The sequence below is a fragment of the Littorina saxatilis genome, linkage group LG6, assembly GCF_037325665.1.
Source record: "Littorina saxatilis isolate snail1 linkage group LG6, US_GU_Lsax_2.0, whole genome shotgun sequence".
NCBI classification, from domain to species: Eukaryota; Metazoa; Mollusca; class Gastropoda; order Littorinimorpha; family Littorinidae; genus Littorina; species Littorina saxatilis.
The window spans coordinates 658,829-675,691 of record NC_090250.1 but is presented as its reverse complement, the minus strand read 5'-3'; the positions used below and the strand labels follow the sequence as shown (position 1 = coordinate 675,691).

Sequence of the window (16,863 nt, the reverse complement as noted above, 5' to 3'; positions counted from 1 at the left end):
ATATTATTGTCTAGACTAACGCATCATATAGGTCTAAATTAATCAGCTGACTGATTTCTGATGAAGCACGCGCAAAGACAGGGAGACAAAAGGAAGGCAAATACCGCTATAACACATCAAAAAGTGCCTCGTCCGTGACACAATTAAGTCAGCAACTGTATGTCTGGCAAATTAAATAAAAGCGACAAATAGTGCCTTTCGAAAAGCTTGAAGATAATCTCAAGTAAAATTTCTGTATAAAACGAAATGCAATCAGTACATGAATTTTTGTATCCAAAATGTCACGGACGAGGCCATTTAGGGGGGTGAGTTGCATTCTTTAATATTTTGGCTACAAAGAGTTTCAACAACTGCCGACTTATATCACAGTATACATCAATGTCAGTCTCATGTGATATGATGATTACTGAAATTACAAAAAAAATTGGATTGTACTGAACCCGAATCTAAAAAAAGTGACCAAAAACGTCACTTCATGCACAGTGAAATCCTCTTAAACAATATGACTGCTAAACAAGGGACATAACTCAGTGAGGAAAATAAAATATTGATTATGAACATACAGCAGTCCCTGCAATGTACGGCCCCCGGCGTGAGCGGACACCTGACATGTACGGACACATTTGCTCGGCACGGAGTATTTTCCTTCTATATTTGCCCCCCCTTAAACGGACACCTGCAAAACGTGGACACGGACACTCATTTTCGGTCCCAACAGCAGGTCATACCTCCAATGTACGGACAGACCATCGTCAAATTTTCACCACAACAAAATCGATAACAGAGCAGTCCGGCTCTTGGTGCAAAGATCACAGCCGCAATGGCGTGACTCACTGGTAACTTGAGTGCACCTGTACCCATCAGGAGGGGGGGGGGGGGGTAGTTTTGGTCAGGAGTGGAGTACATGCGAAGATGCCAACATGAAACAGCACTGTGCTCTTTATTCTTGTCTGTTGGACGTAAACAACAGAAACCACAGTCGATGAAGGTCCTGAGCGAAAGAGAGTGAAAAACCGGCCACAGTTCTCAGCATCGTGTGTCTGTGTGTAACCTCTTTCATTGACAAGATACTCTTGTTTCCCCTCAGCCTTGACCAGTGAGTCGGTTGCCTAATCTGTGAACCCTTCAGTTGTCTTGCTGTGTCAAAAGTTACGACACAGTCAACTGGTTTTGCTCTGAGTGAACAGTTGGAGCTGACCTCTCTGGCCACAGCCCAACAGTACATGGCTGGAGGGAGTGAGAGAGAGAGGGATGCGGGGGGGGGGGGGGGGGGGGGTGGAGGGGTAGCTGGCTAAACTCTGTGGGGTGTCCGGTGTCACTGCATGTCAGCAGGAAGAGCATTGGAGAGAAATAGAGAGGTGTACTCTTCCACACAATTTCCAAGCATCAGTTGTCACGGCTTGGGGTAGGCATCAGTGAGGGAGAGTGGGAGCTGTGTTATGTACAGTGTATTTCCGACTGAAGAGTGAAAAGTCACTGCCATGCCACATGATCGGCATGCAGTCAATAAAGCCAGACAAGATGAAAATAAATTACATGATTATGACATGCAGCTCTATCTGCTGCTATTTATTCAAACTGGGTTTCAAGCTTATTCTTGCAAAGCATCTGCACACGCTCCTCTGTGCTGTGTTTGTGTGGCTGCTTTCGTATGTCAGTGCATGGTGAGTGTGTTCACTGCCTTGAGGATTTATTTTATCTCTTCTTTTCAACACTTTTCATACAAATCATTTTTACAGAACGTTTAAAGAAGTATTAGGAGTTTATTGTTTAGTAGCCACAAGAAGTGATTAGCATAGACTCAATCCTGTTGTTTGTGTGTCTCTGTGTGAGTCAGTGTATGGGGGAGGGGGTGGTGTGGTCACCCCTCCCGTGACCGGACACCTGCAATGTACGGACAGTTTTGCTATGGCCCAAGGGTGTCCGTTCATGAGAGGGACTGCTGTATGAACATTCTACAACAAAGCCAGCGTACCAAAATAAAGAAATTTGTGTTTTAATTTCAAGCGTTGAGAGAGCTAATTTTTTGGACATGCCCTGTACCTTTTCTCTTTTGTTACATATCAGCTGTGTGTTTCTTTGTTTTCTTGACAACCCTCACCCACCCCCAGATCAATCAATCAATCAATCAATCAATCAATCAATCAATCAATATGAGGCTTATATCGCGCGTATTCCGTGGGTACAGTTCTAAGCGCAGGGATTTATTTTTATTTTTTATTTTTTTTATTTTATGCAATTTATATCGCGCACGCCGTGTGAGATGGATTTTTTTTACACAATACATCACGCATTCACATCGGCCAGCAGATCGCAGCCATTTCGGTGCATATCCTACTTTTCACGGCCTATTATTCCAAGTCACACGGGTATTTTGGTGGACATTTTTATCTATGCCTATACAATTTTGCCAGGAAAGACCCCTTTGTCAATCGTGGGATCTTTAACATGCACACCCCAATGTAGTGTACATGAAGGGACCTCGGTTTTTCGTCTCATCCGAAAGACTAGCACTTGAAACCACCACCTAGGTCAGGAAAGGGGGGAGAAAATTGCTAACGACCTGACCCAGGGTCGAACTCGCAACCTCTCGCTTCCGAGCGCAAGTGCGTTACCACTCGGCTACCCAGATAAGGATAAGCAGCACAAAGCAGCGTCTGTCCATTTATACATGACCATGACTCCTCCGCTTTCTATCTTGGATCCCAATGCGCATCCACCACTTAATACAAAACCCTTGCATCTGACACAGTCCTTCAATTCCCATCTCTTTCTTTCTCTGCTACTAGACCACTGTGAACCAACCCTCAGCGGCCTGCAGAATGACGTCGTCCATTTCTTTCTCCAGGCGCTCATAGGTGTCCAGCTTGGTGTTCTTCTCCGACAGCTGCGTCTCCATCTCCACCACCCGCTTCTCCATGGCTGTCTGCAGCGCGTAGTACTCCTTGGTCAACATCTACACCAACACCAACAACAACAAGGATAAGATGTTATATCGCCCTGTAGGTTACTTCTCCATGGCTGTCTGCAGCGCGTAGTACTCCTTGGTCAACATCTACTCCAACAACAACACTTTGCATCAAAAACAGGAATGGTAATCTACTGGAACATTTCTTCTTCGTTCATGGACTGAAACTACCACGGCTATTACGTGTACGACTGTTTTTAAACAGAACCATGGTTTCTGTAACCCACCAAACTCTGACATGGATTTCAGGATCTTTTCTGGGCGAACTTAGTCTTGTACTTGCGTATACACACAAAGGGGGATAAGGCACTGGCAGGTCTACACATAAGTCGACCTGGGAGATCGGAAAAATCTCCACCCTTAACCAACCAGATGCAGCCGGATTCAAACCCACGACCTTTTGCTTGGGAGGCCGGCGTCTTATCAATTAGGCCATTGCGCCCATCAATTTTTTTGGTTTGTAAACAAGGATATCTTTTTTTTTAAACATAGCCCTGTTTAAAGCAAAACCCAAAATTCTGCCACCACCACCAGTAATAGAAACAAAGAGAAACTGACCTCAGCCTTTTTCTGCAGCTTCTCCACTTCAATTTCACTGTCTTTCAGGTTCTTCAGCGTCTCTTCGTACACCATCTGTGATCGCTCTGCTTCAAAGGCCTTGACCTTCAGATCATTGCGCACATCCGACACTCGGCTCTCTGACTTGGACTGAAGTTCTCGGTATCTGGTGGAGCAAGGAAGAAGTTGGAAAAAAGGGTATACATCACATCGTAAACACTTGTTTGAATAAGAAAAAACAAACACACAAAAAACACATCAACAACCAAAAGAAAACACACATAAAAACACCCCCCTCTCCCCTAATTTCTCACCACATGTATGAAAAGAAGCAGCAATACCTCCACCACCACTCACACAAGCGACACTGGAACAGCCAAAATCTTGTACATTCAAGGCTTGAAACATTCGGTTCCGGGAAAACTGAGAAATTTTGCAATACAACTTAGGAGCAAGCACTAAACTTTTACCATAACCATGATACAGCTTTTCTAAATAGCATTACAAAAAATCAACAAGAATTGATTCAAACTTACTGGTTGAGGAGCTGTTCATATTTGGCACTTGCATCTCTCTCTGCCACCTGAATTCTCTCTCGCTCGGCCACTGCCATGTCTCGCGCTTCTCGAAGATTTCTGCAAAAACAGTCAACTGTCAGTACATTGCCCATCATACAATAATGCAAAAAACACATTCAACTGTCAGTACGTTGCCCATGCATACAACAACACGAGACATCTATCAATACGCGTCATTTGGTGTCAGCCCTTAGCAAACAATAATAACAATAATAATAACATTGAACGCTCATTGATCACCTTTTCTCACAAAAGCTAAGGCGATGTACAACACACACACACACACACACACACACACACACACACACACACACACACCCACACACACACACACACACACTAACTGAAAAAGCGTGACTCAAGCGGATGTGCAAAATTTTTAACATTGAGAAATGGTGATGTCAAGGATTGCATTAAAATTGGAGATGTTGTGAAAATGTTTATGGTCATTTCAGGCAGAATAAATCCCAGCAACATCCCTGTACACAGTATTTCATCTCACAATAAAGTCAAATGACTGTATGCATTGCAGTGTGAAGTGATGTATAAATATGCAGAATAATCAAAATACTCAAGACCCCTTTGGAACATATCTTCAGTCACACATAAATCATCCAAAAAATGCACACAAAAACAAAAACAAACAAAAAACAATATCTACAACCAAACCTAAACACAAAGAAAAACAAACTTGCAAAACCTGACAAGAAAGGACTGGGAAACAAAATCAGAGGACCAAACAAGACAGCTGAAGAGCGCACTGACCTGTTTTCTCTCTCGTACATCTCCTTGGTGGAGGTACGGAGGCGGTCGATCTCAGCGTTGGTCCTGATCCGGATCTGTTCCAGCTCCTCTCTCAGTTTGTTCTCGTACTCCGACTTGTACTGGTCCCTGCAGTCAATAATGCATCGTAACTCAGGGACAGATAATCAACTTGGAGAGAGTTAGGTATTCATCGTTATCAGTACATTTCTGATTCACTACAAGACATGGATAAATAATGAACTTGGGGAGAGTTGGACATTCATCGTTATCAGTACATTTCTGATTCACTACAAGACATGGATAAATAATGAACTGGATGAGAGCTAGCTAGGTTATCAGTTGGCTTTGGTGCTTGTTCACTCGCTCTACACCTCACATACACACACTTATACTGCACCCTGTGATGAGCAATGCAATGCAAGACATGGGTAAATAATGAAATCGGGTATTGTCAGATATTTGCTGTAATCAGTGCTCAATCTTTGGTGCTAATTCACCCCTTCTCTCTCTCTCTTTATCACACACACACACACACACATTTGCACTGGTCCCTAAGATGAATACTTGTACTGCAATGCAAGACATGGATAAATAATGAAGTGAGTCAATGTCAGATAGTCATCGCAATCAATGCTCAGGCTGTGCCAGAGCTGCTTGCTCAGCCTTTCTCTTATTGTTCCACACACTCCCATGCACACAGACTTTAAAAATATGCAATTACATTCCTACGCCCACCCAGAAGAAAAATTTAATTTGCAAGAACAAGAACAAGAATCTATTTCACCATAAGCATAACATTTAACAGCCATTGGAATTTGTCCTGGTGTGGAAACACTCATACATCCATACACTCCTTGCATACATATGGCTAACATTAACAACAACAACAACAAGTCAAAGTCATCACCTAAAATAGTGGTGTATATAATGCATATGCCATGTTAACCTTACACTAGCTTATAAACCAACACTACAATATTTGCAGAGAAGAAATCCTCTCACCTGGACGCAACATATTTCTCATACATCTCCTCCCTGGCCTGCTTGGCATCTTCCAGTTGCCGTGACAACTGCTGAATCTTTTCCTCAGCGAAGGTTGAGCGATTGGATCCGTCTGACAACTGACGACTCAGGTAGTCTTTGTCTTGTTTCAGTAGTGTCAGAGACTGCTTGGCTGCTGACAGCTTCAATGGAGAAAAAAAATTGAAAAATGGTACACAAGATTATTGGAAGGTGGTTCACCAAACTCTTACAGAACCAACAACTGTTAGACGCAAAGAGTTGGCCAGCCCTTGCTCACTGAGTTACTCAATTACACAGAATATGCAAAACATTAAAACAATTTAAAAAAAAAAGAAGAAGTTTAAAGCAGACCCGCCAACTTCATTTACGCAAACTGTCATGGACTTACACCTTCATTTATGGGAAGGAATATTAACAAAGAAATGTTAGAATTTTAATTGACTGTCAATTTTGCAGCGATTTGAAATAATTCTCAGACATATTTACACTCATTCTGTCTTTGAACACAAACTTGTGCATCTCACCTCTTTGGCCAAATCGTCGCGTTCTTTCTGCAGATTGGAGTGAGCTCCCTCCAGCACTACCAGCTGTCTGTGAGCATCCATCTGGTCATGTTCATAGTTGTCACGCTCACTGCAACAAGAAAAATATGATCATTGAAGAACCTGAACCTGAAATTATTCCCAAGCCGCATGACTGTGCCCAGCCTAGTAACGGCAGTGTCTCAACAAAAATAGCGAGGACAGGGGGAGGGGTAACTCCATGAGATGTTGTTAAGTCTCAAGAACTGTATGTGCTTTCTCTGTAAAATGGAGCGGAAAAAACCCACACACACACACAAGCATAGAGAATTCAAATAACAAAAAAACTCATGAAAACAACAAAACTGCATCCCCCAGGATATCCATAGCAAACAAACCCACTGTTGATGACTGTGCCATAATTCGTAAACTCTCTCACTTTCTTTCTCTCTGTCATCCCCCCACCCCACCTCCCTCTCATAAAATGCGGTACTAATAAAGAATCACTGACTATTTGACTTTATCGTAGTTCTCCACTTTGTAGTCATCGGTTTTGACTCTGGTCTTTGTCTCAGCGAACTCCATGGTCATTTTCTGGTACTGCACTCTCAGCTCGGCATGGGCTTGGTGCTCTTCTTCAAGTCTCTGCAACCAACATCACACATTGCATTTTATAAGGACACCAGGCTACTGAAAGTTGAGCGCTTCAACAGGAAGCAGCACGGAGCAAGAAGCTTCTGTTGTGGTGCACCACCACTCTGGAACTCGCTTCCCTCCTCTGTCAGACACTGCACCTCTCTCAGCTCTTTTAAACAACAGTTGAAAACTTTCTTTTTCACAGAATATTACACCAACCTGGCCTAATGTCTTCTTCATTCCATTTCTGCACATACTCCTCTTCCATAAAGTTGTTATGATTGTTGAGAGTGTTAGTTGTGTATGTTTGTATATCTATAGTGTGTATTGCATATATGATTATTGTGTGAACAGTACATGTGGTGAATTGTGTCTGCATGATTAATTTGTTTTATGTAGGTTGTACTTTTAATTGTTCTATTCTGTATATATCTATATATATATACGACTAGTGTCTGTGTGTCTGTCTGTGTATCTGTGTGTCTGTGTGTCTGTGCGCGATGCACGGCCAAAGTTCTCGATGGATCTGCTTCAAATTTGGTGGGCATATTCAAGTAGACCCGGGACACGACACAACCTGGTCGATATTTCAACACGTGCTCTCAGCGCGCAGCGCGGAACCGATTTTGGTTCCACCTCAGCTATTTTGGTTCCACCTCAGCTTACCCGGGCCCCCATACCGACACACCATAGCCGCTACACCACATCACAACGCCAAAGTTCTCGGTGGATCTTTTTCAAATTTGGACACCGTATTCAGCTACACCCCGGACACAATATCATCGATGAGATATTTCAACACGTGCTCTCAGCGCGCAGCGCTGAACTCATTTTCGTTTTTGTGTTCATTTCACCATTATAAGTAACTCTTCCTTATCTTCTCCAGTGTTTGGCGTTTATCTCCCTTCCTTCGTGTGGCTTTCCCGTTCAGTTGTAAGTTACTATTATTTTTAGAATGTCACTGCGCTGTCCACTGCGCTGTCCACAACGCTTCCCTTGCACCCGTAAGTTGTTCTTACTGTCAAAGTGAAAAGGTCGAATCAATTTATAGCCACGCGAAAAATACACTCTCACCTATCTCTATATATTTATAGATACAGATATGCATATATATATACGGCTTCTCTGTGTGTGTGTGTGTTTGTGTGTGTGTGTGGGCAAAAACCTATGTATTATAGAGTTCTGTTTGTGATGGGGTCTAGCGGCTTTTGTCTGTCTGTATGTTCTGGCATGTGAGAAGCCACAGCAGATGATATAGGGCTAAGAAATAAGCTCAAAAATTCTCAATCCCGTTTGACAGGACTTCGCCTTTCAAAGGTGATTGTGGTGAACCGCCACGCTGTCTGTCTCTGTCGCGCCGTTCACCCCAAATTCCCGTTTCTGAGGTACTATTTTTAGAATGTCACTGCGCTGTCCAGAACGCTTCCCTTGCACCCGTAAGTTGTTCTTACTGTCAAAGTGAAAAGGTCGAATCAATTTATAGCCACGCAAAAAATACACTCTCACCTATCTCTATATATTTATAGATATAGATATACATATATATATATACGGCTTCTCTGTGTGTGTGTTTGTGTGTGTGTGTGTGGGAAAAAACCTGTTGATTGTAGAGTTCTGTTTGTGATGGGGTCTAGCGGCTTTTGTCTGTCTGTATGTTCTGGCATTTGAGAAGCCACAACAGATAATATAGGGCTAAGAAATAAGCTCTAAAATTCTCAATCCCGTTTGACAGGACTTCGCTTGCAGAGGTGATTGTGATGAACCGCCACGCTGTCTGTCTCTGTCTCGCGATTCACCCCGGCGAAGCCGGGTATTCCTCTAGTATAATATATAATTATATATGTTCTTTTGTAAAGGGCCTAGAGCCATAGGTTAGGCACTTAAAAATGTCCAGTTATTATTATTATTATAAATCCACACACAGTATCAAATAGGTTTGTTGCAGATAATATCGACAAGGACATAAAGTAAAGGTCGTTAGGTCAGTTCTTTTTTCTAATAAAGTTTGTTTTTTCACCTATTCAGGCCTATGTGGCTTTTTATTGGCCGGAAATTTCACAACCTATGTCCCCAAAAGTTCACAAATTAACTTATTGGAAGTAAATATGAACATTTGAACTTAATTGATTCATAACGTTACTTAGTAAGTTGAAAGTTCCTATCATCATTTCAAGACATAAAGATAATCATAATAATAATAATAATTCTCTTTATTTATATAGCGCCTTATCCGAAGTTCAAAGCGCTTTATGCCGTGTGAGATGGAATTTTTTACACAATATATCACGCATTCACATCGACCAGCAAACCTCAAGCCTGTTAGGCGAATGTTCACCTTTCGCGGCCTTTATTCCAAGTCACACGGGTATTTGATGGACATTTTTATCTATGCCTATACAATTTTGCCAGGAAAGACCCTTTTGTCAATCGTGGGATCTTTAACGTGCACACCCCAATATAGTGTACACGAAGGGACCTCGGTTTTTCGTCTCATCCGAAAGACTAGCACTTGAACCCACCATCTAGGTTAGGAAAGGGGGGAGAAAATAGCGGCCCGACCCAGGGTCGAACACGCAACCTCTCGATTCCGAGCGCAAGTGCGTTACCACTCGGCCACCCAGTCATCTGATTCTTATTGCTTCCCTCACTTGGGACACAATAAAACACCCAGTACTTTAGTGCTCACTCTTTTCAGTTTTACTTGTACATGTAGCAATATTTTCTTTCTAATACAGGAATGCACCTAAAGCATTTATCCACTTCTAGTTCTGTACACGTGTGTCTGTGCTGATCATGACACCGACAGAAGAACTCAATCAACCATTGTCTTAAAGTGCTTGTTAAAATAAAAGTTTATTTCAAGCTGATTTTATCCACAAAGAATGCATAATCTGAATCGCACCTTCCTCAACTGCTGCAGTTCAGACACTGTGGAAGACACCTGGTCGTCTTGTGCCCGCCCCGTCATTCTCAGCTGCTCCACTTCCGTCTGCAGAGGCTTCACTGCTTCGTACAGGCAAATCTGGATTCCAACACACAGATGAACGTGATCAGTATTGGACTGAAAACAACTACAGTGGAACCCAATTTTAAGATCTCAAAAAAAATCTGACAAAATCAGGTCTTAAAAAGGAGGGAGTATTAAAATGGGGGTAAATTTACAGAGTAATGAATCAAAAGTCTAAGAAAACAGGGTCTTAACCATAACAGAGAGTATGTCTTAAATACGGGGGTCCTAAAAGGGGGGTTCCACTGTAGTACCATCGTTGATCAATATCGTTGACATGATCGTACAGATTCAAAGATTGCCTGCAGTGACATAAACAAGCTCGCACACACTCCTCCCCCTCCCCTCAACACACACAAACACAGACAGCAGTTTATTTGTTTGGATTTCACAGTTCTAAGCAATACACTACTATAGTAAACTCAGACTGGTCAACGTTAGTTGATAGTTCACATCGTAAGTTTAATCATATTATTAATGTCTCATATTCAAAGAAGTTATTACACTTACAGGACACACAGCTCTGAGACTGAGAGAACCATGTCAGTTTGCTATAGATGCAGGGATGTTGCTACAGATTTATTCCTATAGGACAAATGTCCTGAGTTCTTCAGCATCAATAGGACATTTGACCGCTTTCATAAAGTGATGATAGGACATTATGAATTGGCGCCAAACAGCTTATAACACATTCCATGGAATTGTTCCAAAGTCATGCCCCCACACACCCACCCACGCGTGCGCGCTGTAGAACACACACATAATAATATAGTAAATACATCAACACAGTGTGCGTATAATGTTGTATTTGTTTAGTTTCAAAGAAACCACAAAAAAGAAACCAACATGAACAACTTCAGAGCTCTTACTTTGATTACAAACTGCATGATTTGGATAAAAGTTGAAAAACAAAATGATCGGTTTGATCTAATGCTGATCTTTTGCAGGCTTTAGTTGTTTTTTTCAGCGGCATAAGGCAAAAAAAAAAAAATTGTCTGTTTCTGGTAACATGGCTAAACAAGAAGAGCAAACGCTCGATCGAGTCACTTTCGCAGTTCTGAATATTATATGAGGCATCAGATGGACAGGAAGAAATTGCTATTCACAACACAATGAGTCACGTTCACATAAAATTTGAGCCCGGTCACTTTTATAGTTTCCGAGAAAAGCCCAACGTTAAGTTGTGTGTTGCCGAACAGAAAAGGCTAGTTATCTCCCTTGTTTTTCTGATAACGTTCGTAAAAGGCTACAGATGTAAATACTTTGATGTAAAGAATAATCCTACAAAGTTTCAATCACATCCGATGAACTTTGTCAAAGATATAAAATGTCTAATTTTTCCTTTGACGCTGACCTGTGACCTTGAAAAAGGTCAAAGGTCAACGAAACCATCGTTAAAGTGTAGAGGTCATTGGAGGTCACGACTAAACAAAATATGAGCCCGATCGCTTTGATAGTTTCCGAGAAAAGTTCAACGTTAAGGTGGTGTCTACGGACGGCCGGCCGGACGGCCGGCCGGACAGACTAACACTGACCGATTACATAGAGTCACTTTTTCTCAAGTGACTCAAAAAATAGGGTCGGTAGGTCGGGATTTTTTTAAAAAATTTTTTTTTTTACCCCAAATGTAGACAAATAAAACTAACTTTAAAAATCGCGCAAAGAGACTGGATTCACTATACATAGAGACAAGACACTCAACACATTTACAAATCGTCAGCGGACTTTCGTTTTCACACGTTTTTGTTGTTCATTTTCTCACCCTGTCCTTTACCACCCCCCCCCCCCCCCCCCAAAAAAAAATTTGAGTTTGTAAAAAAAAAGTTTAGGGTCGGCGCCGAAATTTAGGGTCGGTCGGGTGACCAGAAACAGAATTTTTTTTTGGGGGGCATAATTCAGTGCTTCGTCTCGTATTGAAAACAAAAGCAGACGACAAATTTAGTCAGTTGGAGTTGTCTCCCGTACTCCTGTAGCATGCACTGATCTAAAAATAATCCACTATTTTTAGATCAGTGCGCTACACTGAGACGGTTATACCCAAACGGCGCATACCGCAAACGGTTCGGGAATTCCCGACAAAAGAAAATATCCGCACGCGGCACTGGCAACTTCAGTGTCAGCAGAACACAAGAGCGTTCGGTCTTTTAGAAGATTTGTATCTTGAAATGAAAATTAACGAATATCGCGCTGTCCGAAGGAATGGAGTACATATCGGACAATGACCACGCTCAGGCTAAAGGTTAGGACATCTGACCGACATGCGGCAATGTGAATCGGACATTTGGGGATTTTCGTCGTTTTTTGTCCGATGTCCGACGCCTAACGACATCCCTGTAGATGATTCAATTATATATATATGACTAAGTGCCAAAAGGTGCTCACAGAACAGAAGACGACTTTGTTTTACAATAAAAATGTTTCTAAATACGTGTGTCTGCTGAAAATTGGTGTGTGTGTGGATGAATGTGCGAAGAGATAGTGGACATAATTTCGTGTGTCTGACTTGAACGGTTTTGAAGTTATCTTTGTTTAAAGTCAAAAATAACGCCAAAACCGGCCATCTGAAAACGGACATCGTGATACCTCGTGTTTTGAATATGCCACAGAAAAATAACAAGAAGCACAAATGAATTGCATTTAGTTTGATTGAATGCCTGAAACATCGCTTTACAGACGAGACCAAACGTCAAATCTAAATCTCGAGAGAATTTTTTTTTTTTCGATAACCGAATTTTAAGGTGTTGCACGCAAGATGTGTCGTCATCACGGCATACATTTTTCAATCGCAGATATTTACTAAATTTCTTTTTCAAAAACTCTGGAATTGATGTCGACACGTCAAGCGATAACGGTGTATCAAACTGCTGTCTTTCAAGTAATCCAGCAAAGACTGCAGAACTTTTGAACAGCATTTTTGAAAACGATTTGAAAATTTCGTCATATCTTGCGTGCGACAAAATGTTCGGTAATTAACGGTTATTTTCTTTTAAAAACAAAATTTACATGTACAAAGATCTACTTCATCTACGGAACCACGTGACACATTCTGTGTTCAAAATTTGTGAAGAAATCACGAACCACGAATGCGCCATCAAGTGTTGAAATTATGTCGTCAACATCTTTTCAGATCTTGCGTGCGACACCATCTTGCGTTCAACATAAAATGTCACTACCTTATCGAGTTTAATGGGTAAAACTAACTATTTGTTGTCTTAGTTTAATCTTCTTAATTAAAAGCGTAATAAAACCGAACTTCCAAGATGAATTTTAATTGAGATTAGCGAAAGAGCGGGCACGCAAGTCGACCTTAAAGTAAAAGAATGATAACACGAGCGTTTGTCGTGTTGTCTTGCGTGCAACACATTGTCCAAAAAGGAAAATGTATACATATTTTTCTCAGACGTTTTTTAAGTTGAAACCTTGAAACTTCCCACACATTTGGGATTTAATCGCCCCCATGTATGGTAAAAGTCTTGTTGACCCTTGTCAGATTTCAAGGTCACGGCTGGGTCACATGTGGTTCAGAAAACGGATGAAACATATTTTTTCAGAGATTTTTGAAGCTAGAACCTTCAAACTTCAAACAACGCTTTTGCTTAATGATTGTTCAACATGGAGAATTCAAGGTTGATCCTTGAGAAATGTGAAGGTCATAGCAGGGTCTCGTGTGGGTAAAAAAAAAGGAAATTGTATTGAACTTCAATTTATATAAAACCAAAGTCTGGTTGATCTGTTTTAAGATTTAAGGTCAAATCTGTTATTTAAGGTCAAATCAAATAGAAATTTGTTGATGCTTAAATCTTTGAAACTTCCAACAGGTTTGAGGTTTGACAACTTCTGGACTTTGAAATCTGGTATGGTTGATCCTGGTAATATTAATTGGTCAAAACATCAAGATCAACAATTATAAAATAAGCACTTTCACCAATGTCAAGTGAGCAATAGCAGCAAATGTGAGTCTTATAAAGATTATCACTTTTTGTGTGACCTCAACTTGACCCCTCTGAATGCTCTCAATCATGGAAATTGACCACACTTTGATTATAACCAAACAACATCAAAACTTTGGAATGTGTGAAGTTTCAAAGGTGTTGCTTAAAAGGCGTTCATGAAAATGACAATTGTATGTGTCTGACTTCAATGCGACCCCGCTGCGACCTTGACGTTTGATTTTATCAACCAGATTTTCATCATGTGTGAATGACTTCAAACACTATAAAACTAGTTGAAGAAATTGACAATTTTTCAAAGTTTAAGCCAGATGGCACTGCTGTGACCTTGAAATTTGACAAACATTAACCAGGCGGTCACCTTTTTTAGAAAATATCCTTAAAGGATCTTTAACCTTACTGTGACCTTGGAATTTGATGAGGTTTAATTTAACTTGCGTAGTGTGCCAAGTTTCAAGGCCCTAGCTTCAAAAACATATGAGAAAACCTCATTGAAAAATGTATATGTTTGACCTCAACGCGACCCTGCTGTGACCTTGACTTTTTCAACCAGACTTTAATCGTGTGTGAACATTATACACTAGAACTGTGTGTATTTTCAAAGCTCGTGTTATAAACGCGCTGAATAAATTGAAAATATTCCACATTTAGACCAGATGTGACCCCGCTGTGACCTTGAACTTTGACAAAGATTAACCAGCAGGTCACTTTTAATGAGGTTTTATAAAAATGCTGAAAGTATGTGAAGTATGTAAAGTCTAACTGATCTAGTATTAAAACATGTAAGACGTGACAACGACAATTTTCCAGTTTGCAAAGGAAATTTAACCTCGCTGTGACCTTGAAATTCAATGTTGTTTAATGTGATGTGCACCATACCTGGATGTCATTATACTTTGGTTGTGTGCCAAGTTTCAAAGCCCTAGCTTTAAAAACGTGCGAGATAACCTTAATGCTATGACTCAGTGCCGTTTTGAATGATATAACGAACAAAATTATCGTTATTTGTAAAATCATTTGGGTAAATTTATCTTTTCTTTTCGTAATTGGGTTCCAGCATCTGTTGTCTTAACAAAAATCACAATATCAGTCGTGTTTGTCAACTTTTATTTTTTAGCCCCTTTGTCCGCTTTTCGTGCGCACCTTTTGGCACTTAGTCATATATATATATATGACAATGATAGCAGTGTTGGCCGGTGGCCTTGCTTGTTCCTGCTACCAAGTTTGGCGACTTTTCTCTGAATTGTTTTTTTTAGTGACCAATGCTGGCCGGTGGCCTTGCTTGTTTCTGCTACCATTGATAAATAAATTAGTTTTAGAAACTAAATTGATTCATTCAATTAAAGGCTGACATTGTCCTATTTAATTACTTCCAGGGCTTTTCCCATCGTTGCGGGGATGTATAAATTAAGCTTCCTGCAAAGTTTTAGCTTTGAAGTCCTTACCAATTACGAGAAATAATTAATTCTTTATTGCTATGTTCTCCAGGACTTGGGCTATTTTTAGACCGTCAACACAGACAGTACAGCGTCGCCAATCCCCGCAAGAAGGAAATCGCTCACCTTCCACGTGCAAAACGTAGTGACATTGACACGCCAGATTAGCGCGGTAGCGTATTGTGCTAAGCAGGAAAGCGCGCTTTTCTGTATTCTTGTTAACTTCGCAATTTCCGGGAAACATCCACTTTCACTTTGAGACTGTTTTGTTTACATTCGACACTATCAAAACCACTTTGCAATACTGAAATAATTTTTCCTGTGTTCGAAAGCTACAGCTAATCGTTATTATATATATCCCCTTAGGTACAATTTTATAACATTATTGGCACATGTAAACAATAGGAATTAATTAATGAACGCTACAAAAAGGGCAGCCTTTAAGTTTAACCTTATTTCATATGCAAGGGGCATGTCTCGCTTCTGCAACAGAGTTAATTTTAGACTTTTAATTTGAACCTTACGCCACTGCAGAGCATACTTACAGCAACATAATCTCTGAGAGACAGCTCCTCCTCCTGCAAACCTTTCAGTTGATAGTACTTTTCCTCAGACAGACTCAGATCCCTCAAACTTTTTCTGACATCACCAGCCTTTTCACGCAACCTTTCATTGGCTGCCTCCAAGTGTTGCTGCTTCGTTCTGACCAGCTCCAGCTCTTTGCTGACCATCTGCTGTCTCTTCTTTGCTTCGTCTTGTTGAATCTGTAGCTCGGATTCCAAGCGCGCCTGCAGGATTTGCTTTTGGTGTGTTACATCGTGGAGTTTTTCCTCCAGCTCCTCCACTCGCTGTATATGCTCGACTTTGTGGCTTTCTATCGTCATGTTCTTCTGGGAGAGTTCGATTTTGAGCACCTGCATGTCGTGGACGAGCTGTTTTCGTTCGATGAGCTGTTTTGTGATGTGTCGTTTCTTGCTCCGACCCCCCTCCCTTTCGCTGTAGTCCGGCGACATCGTTAAATCCGTCGGAACGGACGTCTCCAGGCTAGGATCGTCTGATTCGACGTCCTCAAACGTCTTAGATAAGTCTCTCGAAGCCATTGTAGAGGCTAAGTCTATCACCAGACCATGAAAACACTCCCAATTTCAGGATAACAGTGAGAGAGTTTGAAACAATCGACCACAGAAAGCGTACATCCGGGTAACTGGTTGTGGGGAACTCTTTTGTACCTTCAGGGAGTACTCATTATGTTCTGCTGTTAACAAGATTTAATAACTTCTCCCTCTGAATAGAAAGAATGCAAGAACATTAAAACCATTGCCCTTTACTCGCTTTAATTCCTTTTTGGTTTGATATTAGCCATGTGCAGATTCTTTCACACAGCACAGAACTATTAATTTTTCTTAAAATGTCCATAATTA

The 16,863-nt window shown here is 41.0% G+C and overlaps 1 protein-coding gene across 1 annotated transcript in view; it reads right to left on the bottom strand.

Moving 5' to 3' along the window:
• The window catches only part of LOC138968228 (progesterone-induced-blocking factor 1-like), a 28,726-nt gene extending 11,896 nt beyond the window's left edge, over nt 1-16,830 (bottom strand). The window contains exons 1-9 of the mRNA XM_070340778.1: nt 15,988-16,830; nt 9,952-10,071; nt 6,925-7,058; nt 6,417-6,525; nt 5,872-6,053; nt 4,870-4,995; nt 4,063-4,161; nt 3,527-3,692; nt 2,806-2,956 (exon numbers count right to left, since the gene is read on the bottom strand). Coding sequence (XP_070196879.1) covers nt 2,806-2,956; nt 3,527-3,692; nt 4,063-4,161; nt 4,870-4,995; nt 5,872-6,053; nt 6,417-6,525; nt 6,925-7,058; nt 9,952-10,071; nt 15,988-16,542 — 1,642 coding nt within the window. The 5' untranslated portion in view covers nt 16,543-16,830. The remainder of the gene's footprint in view (nt 1-2,805; nt 2,957-3,526; nt 3,693-4,062; nt 4,162-4,869; nt 4,996-5,871; nt 6,054-6,416; nt 6,526-6,924; nt 7,059-9,951; nt 10,072-15,987) is intronic.
• Nucleotides 16,831-16,863: the final 33 nt, after the last annotated feature.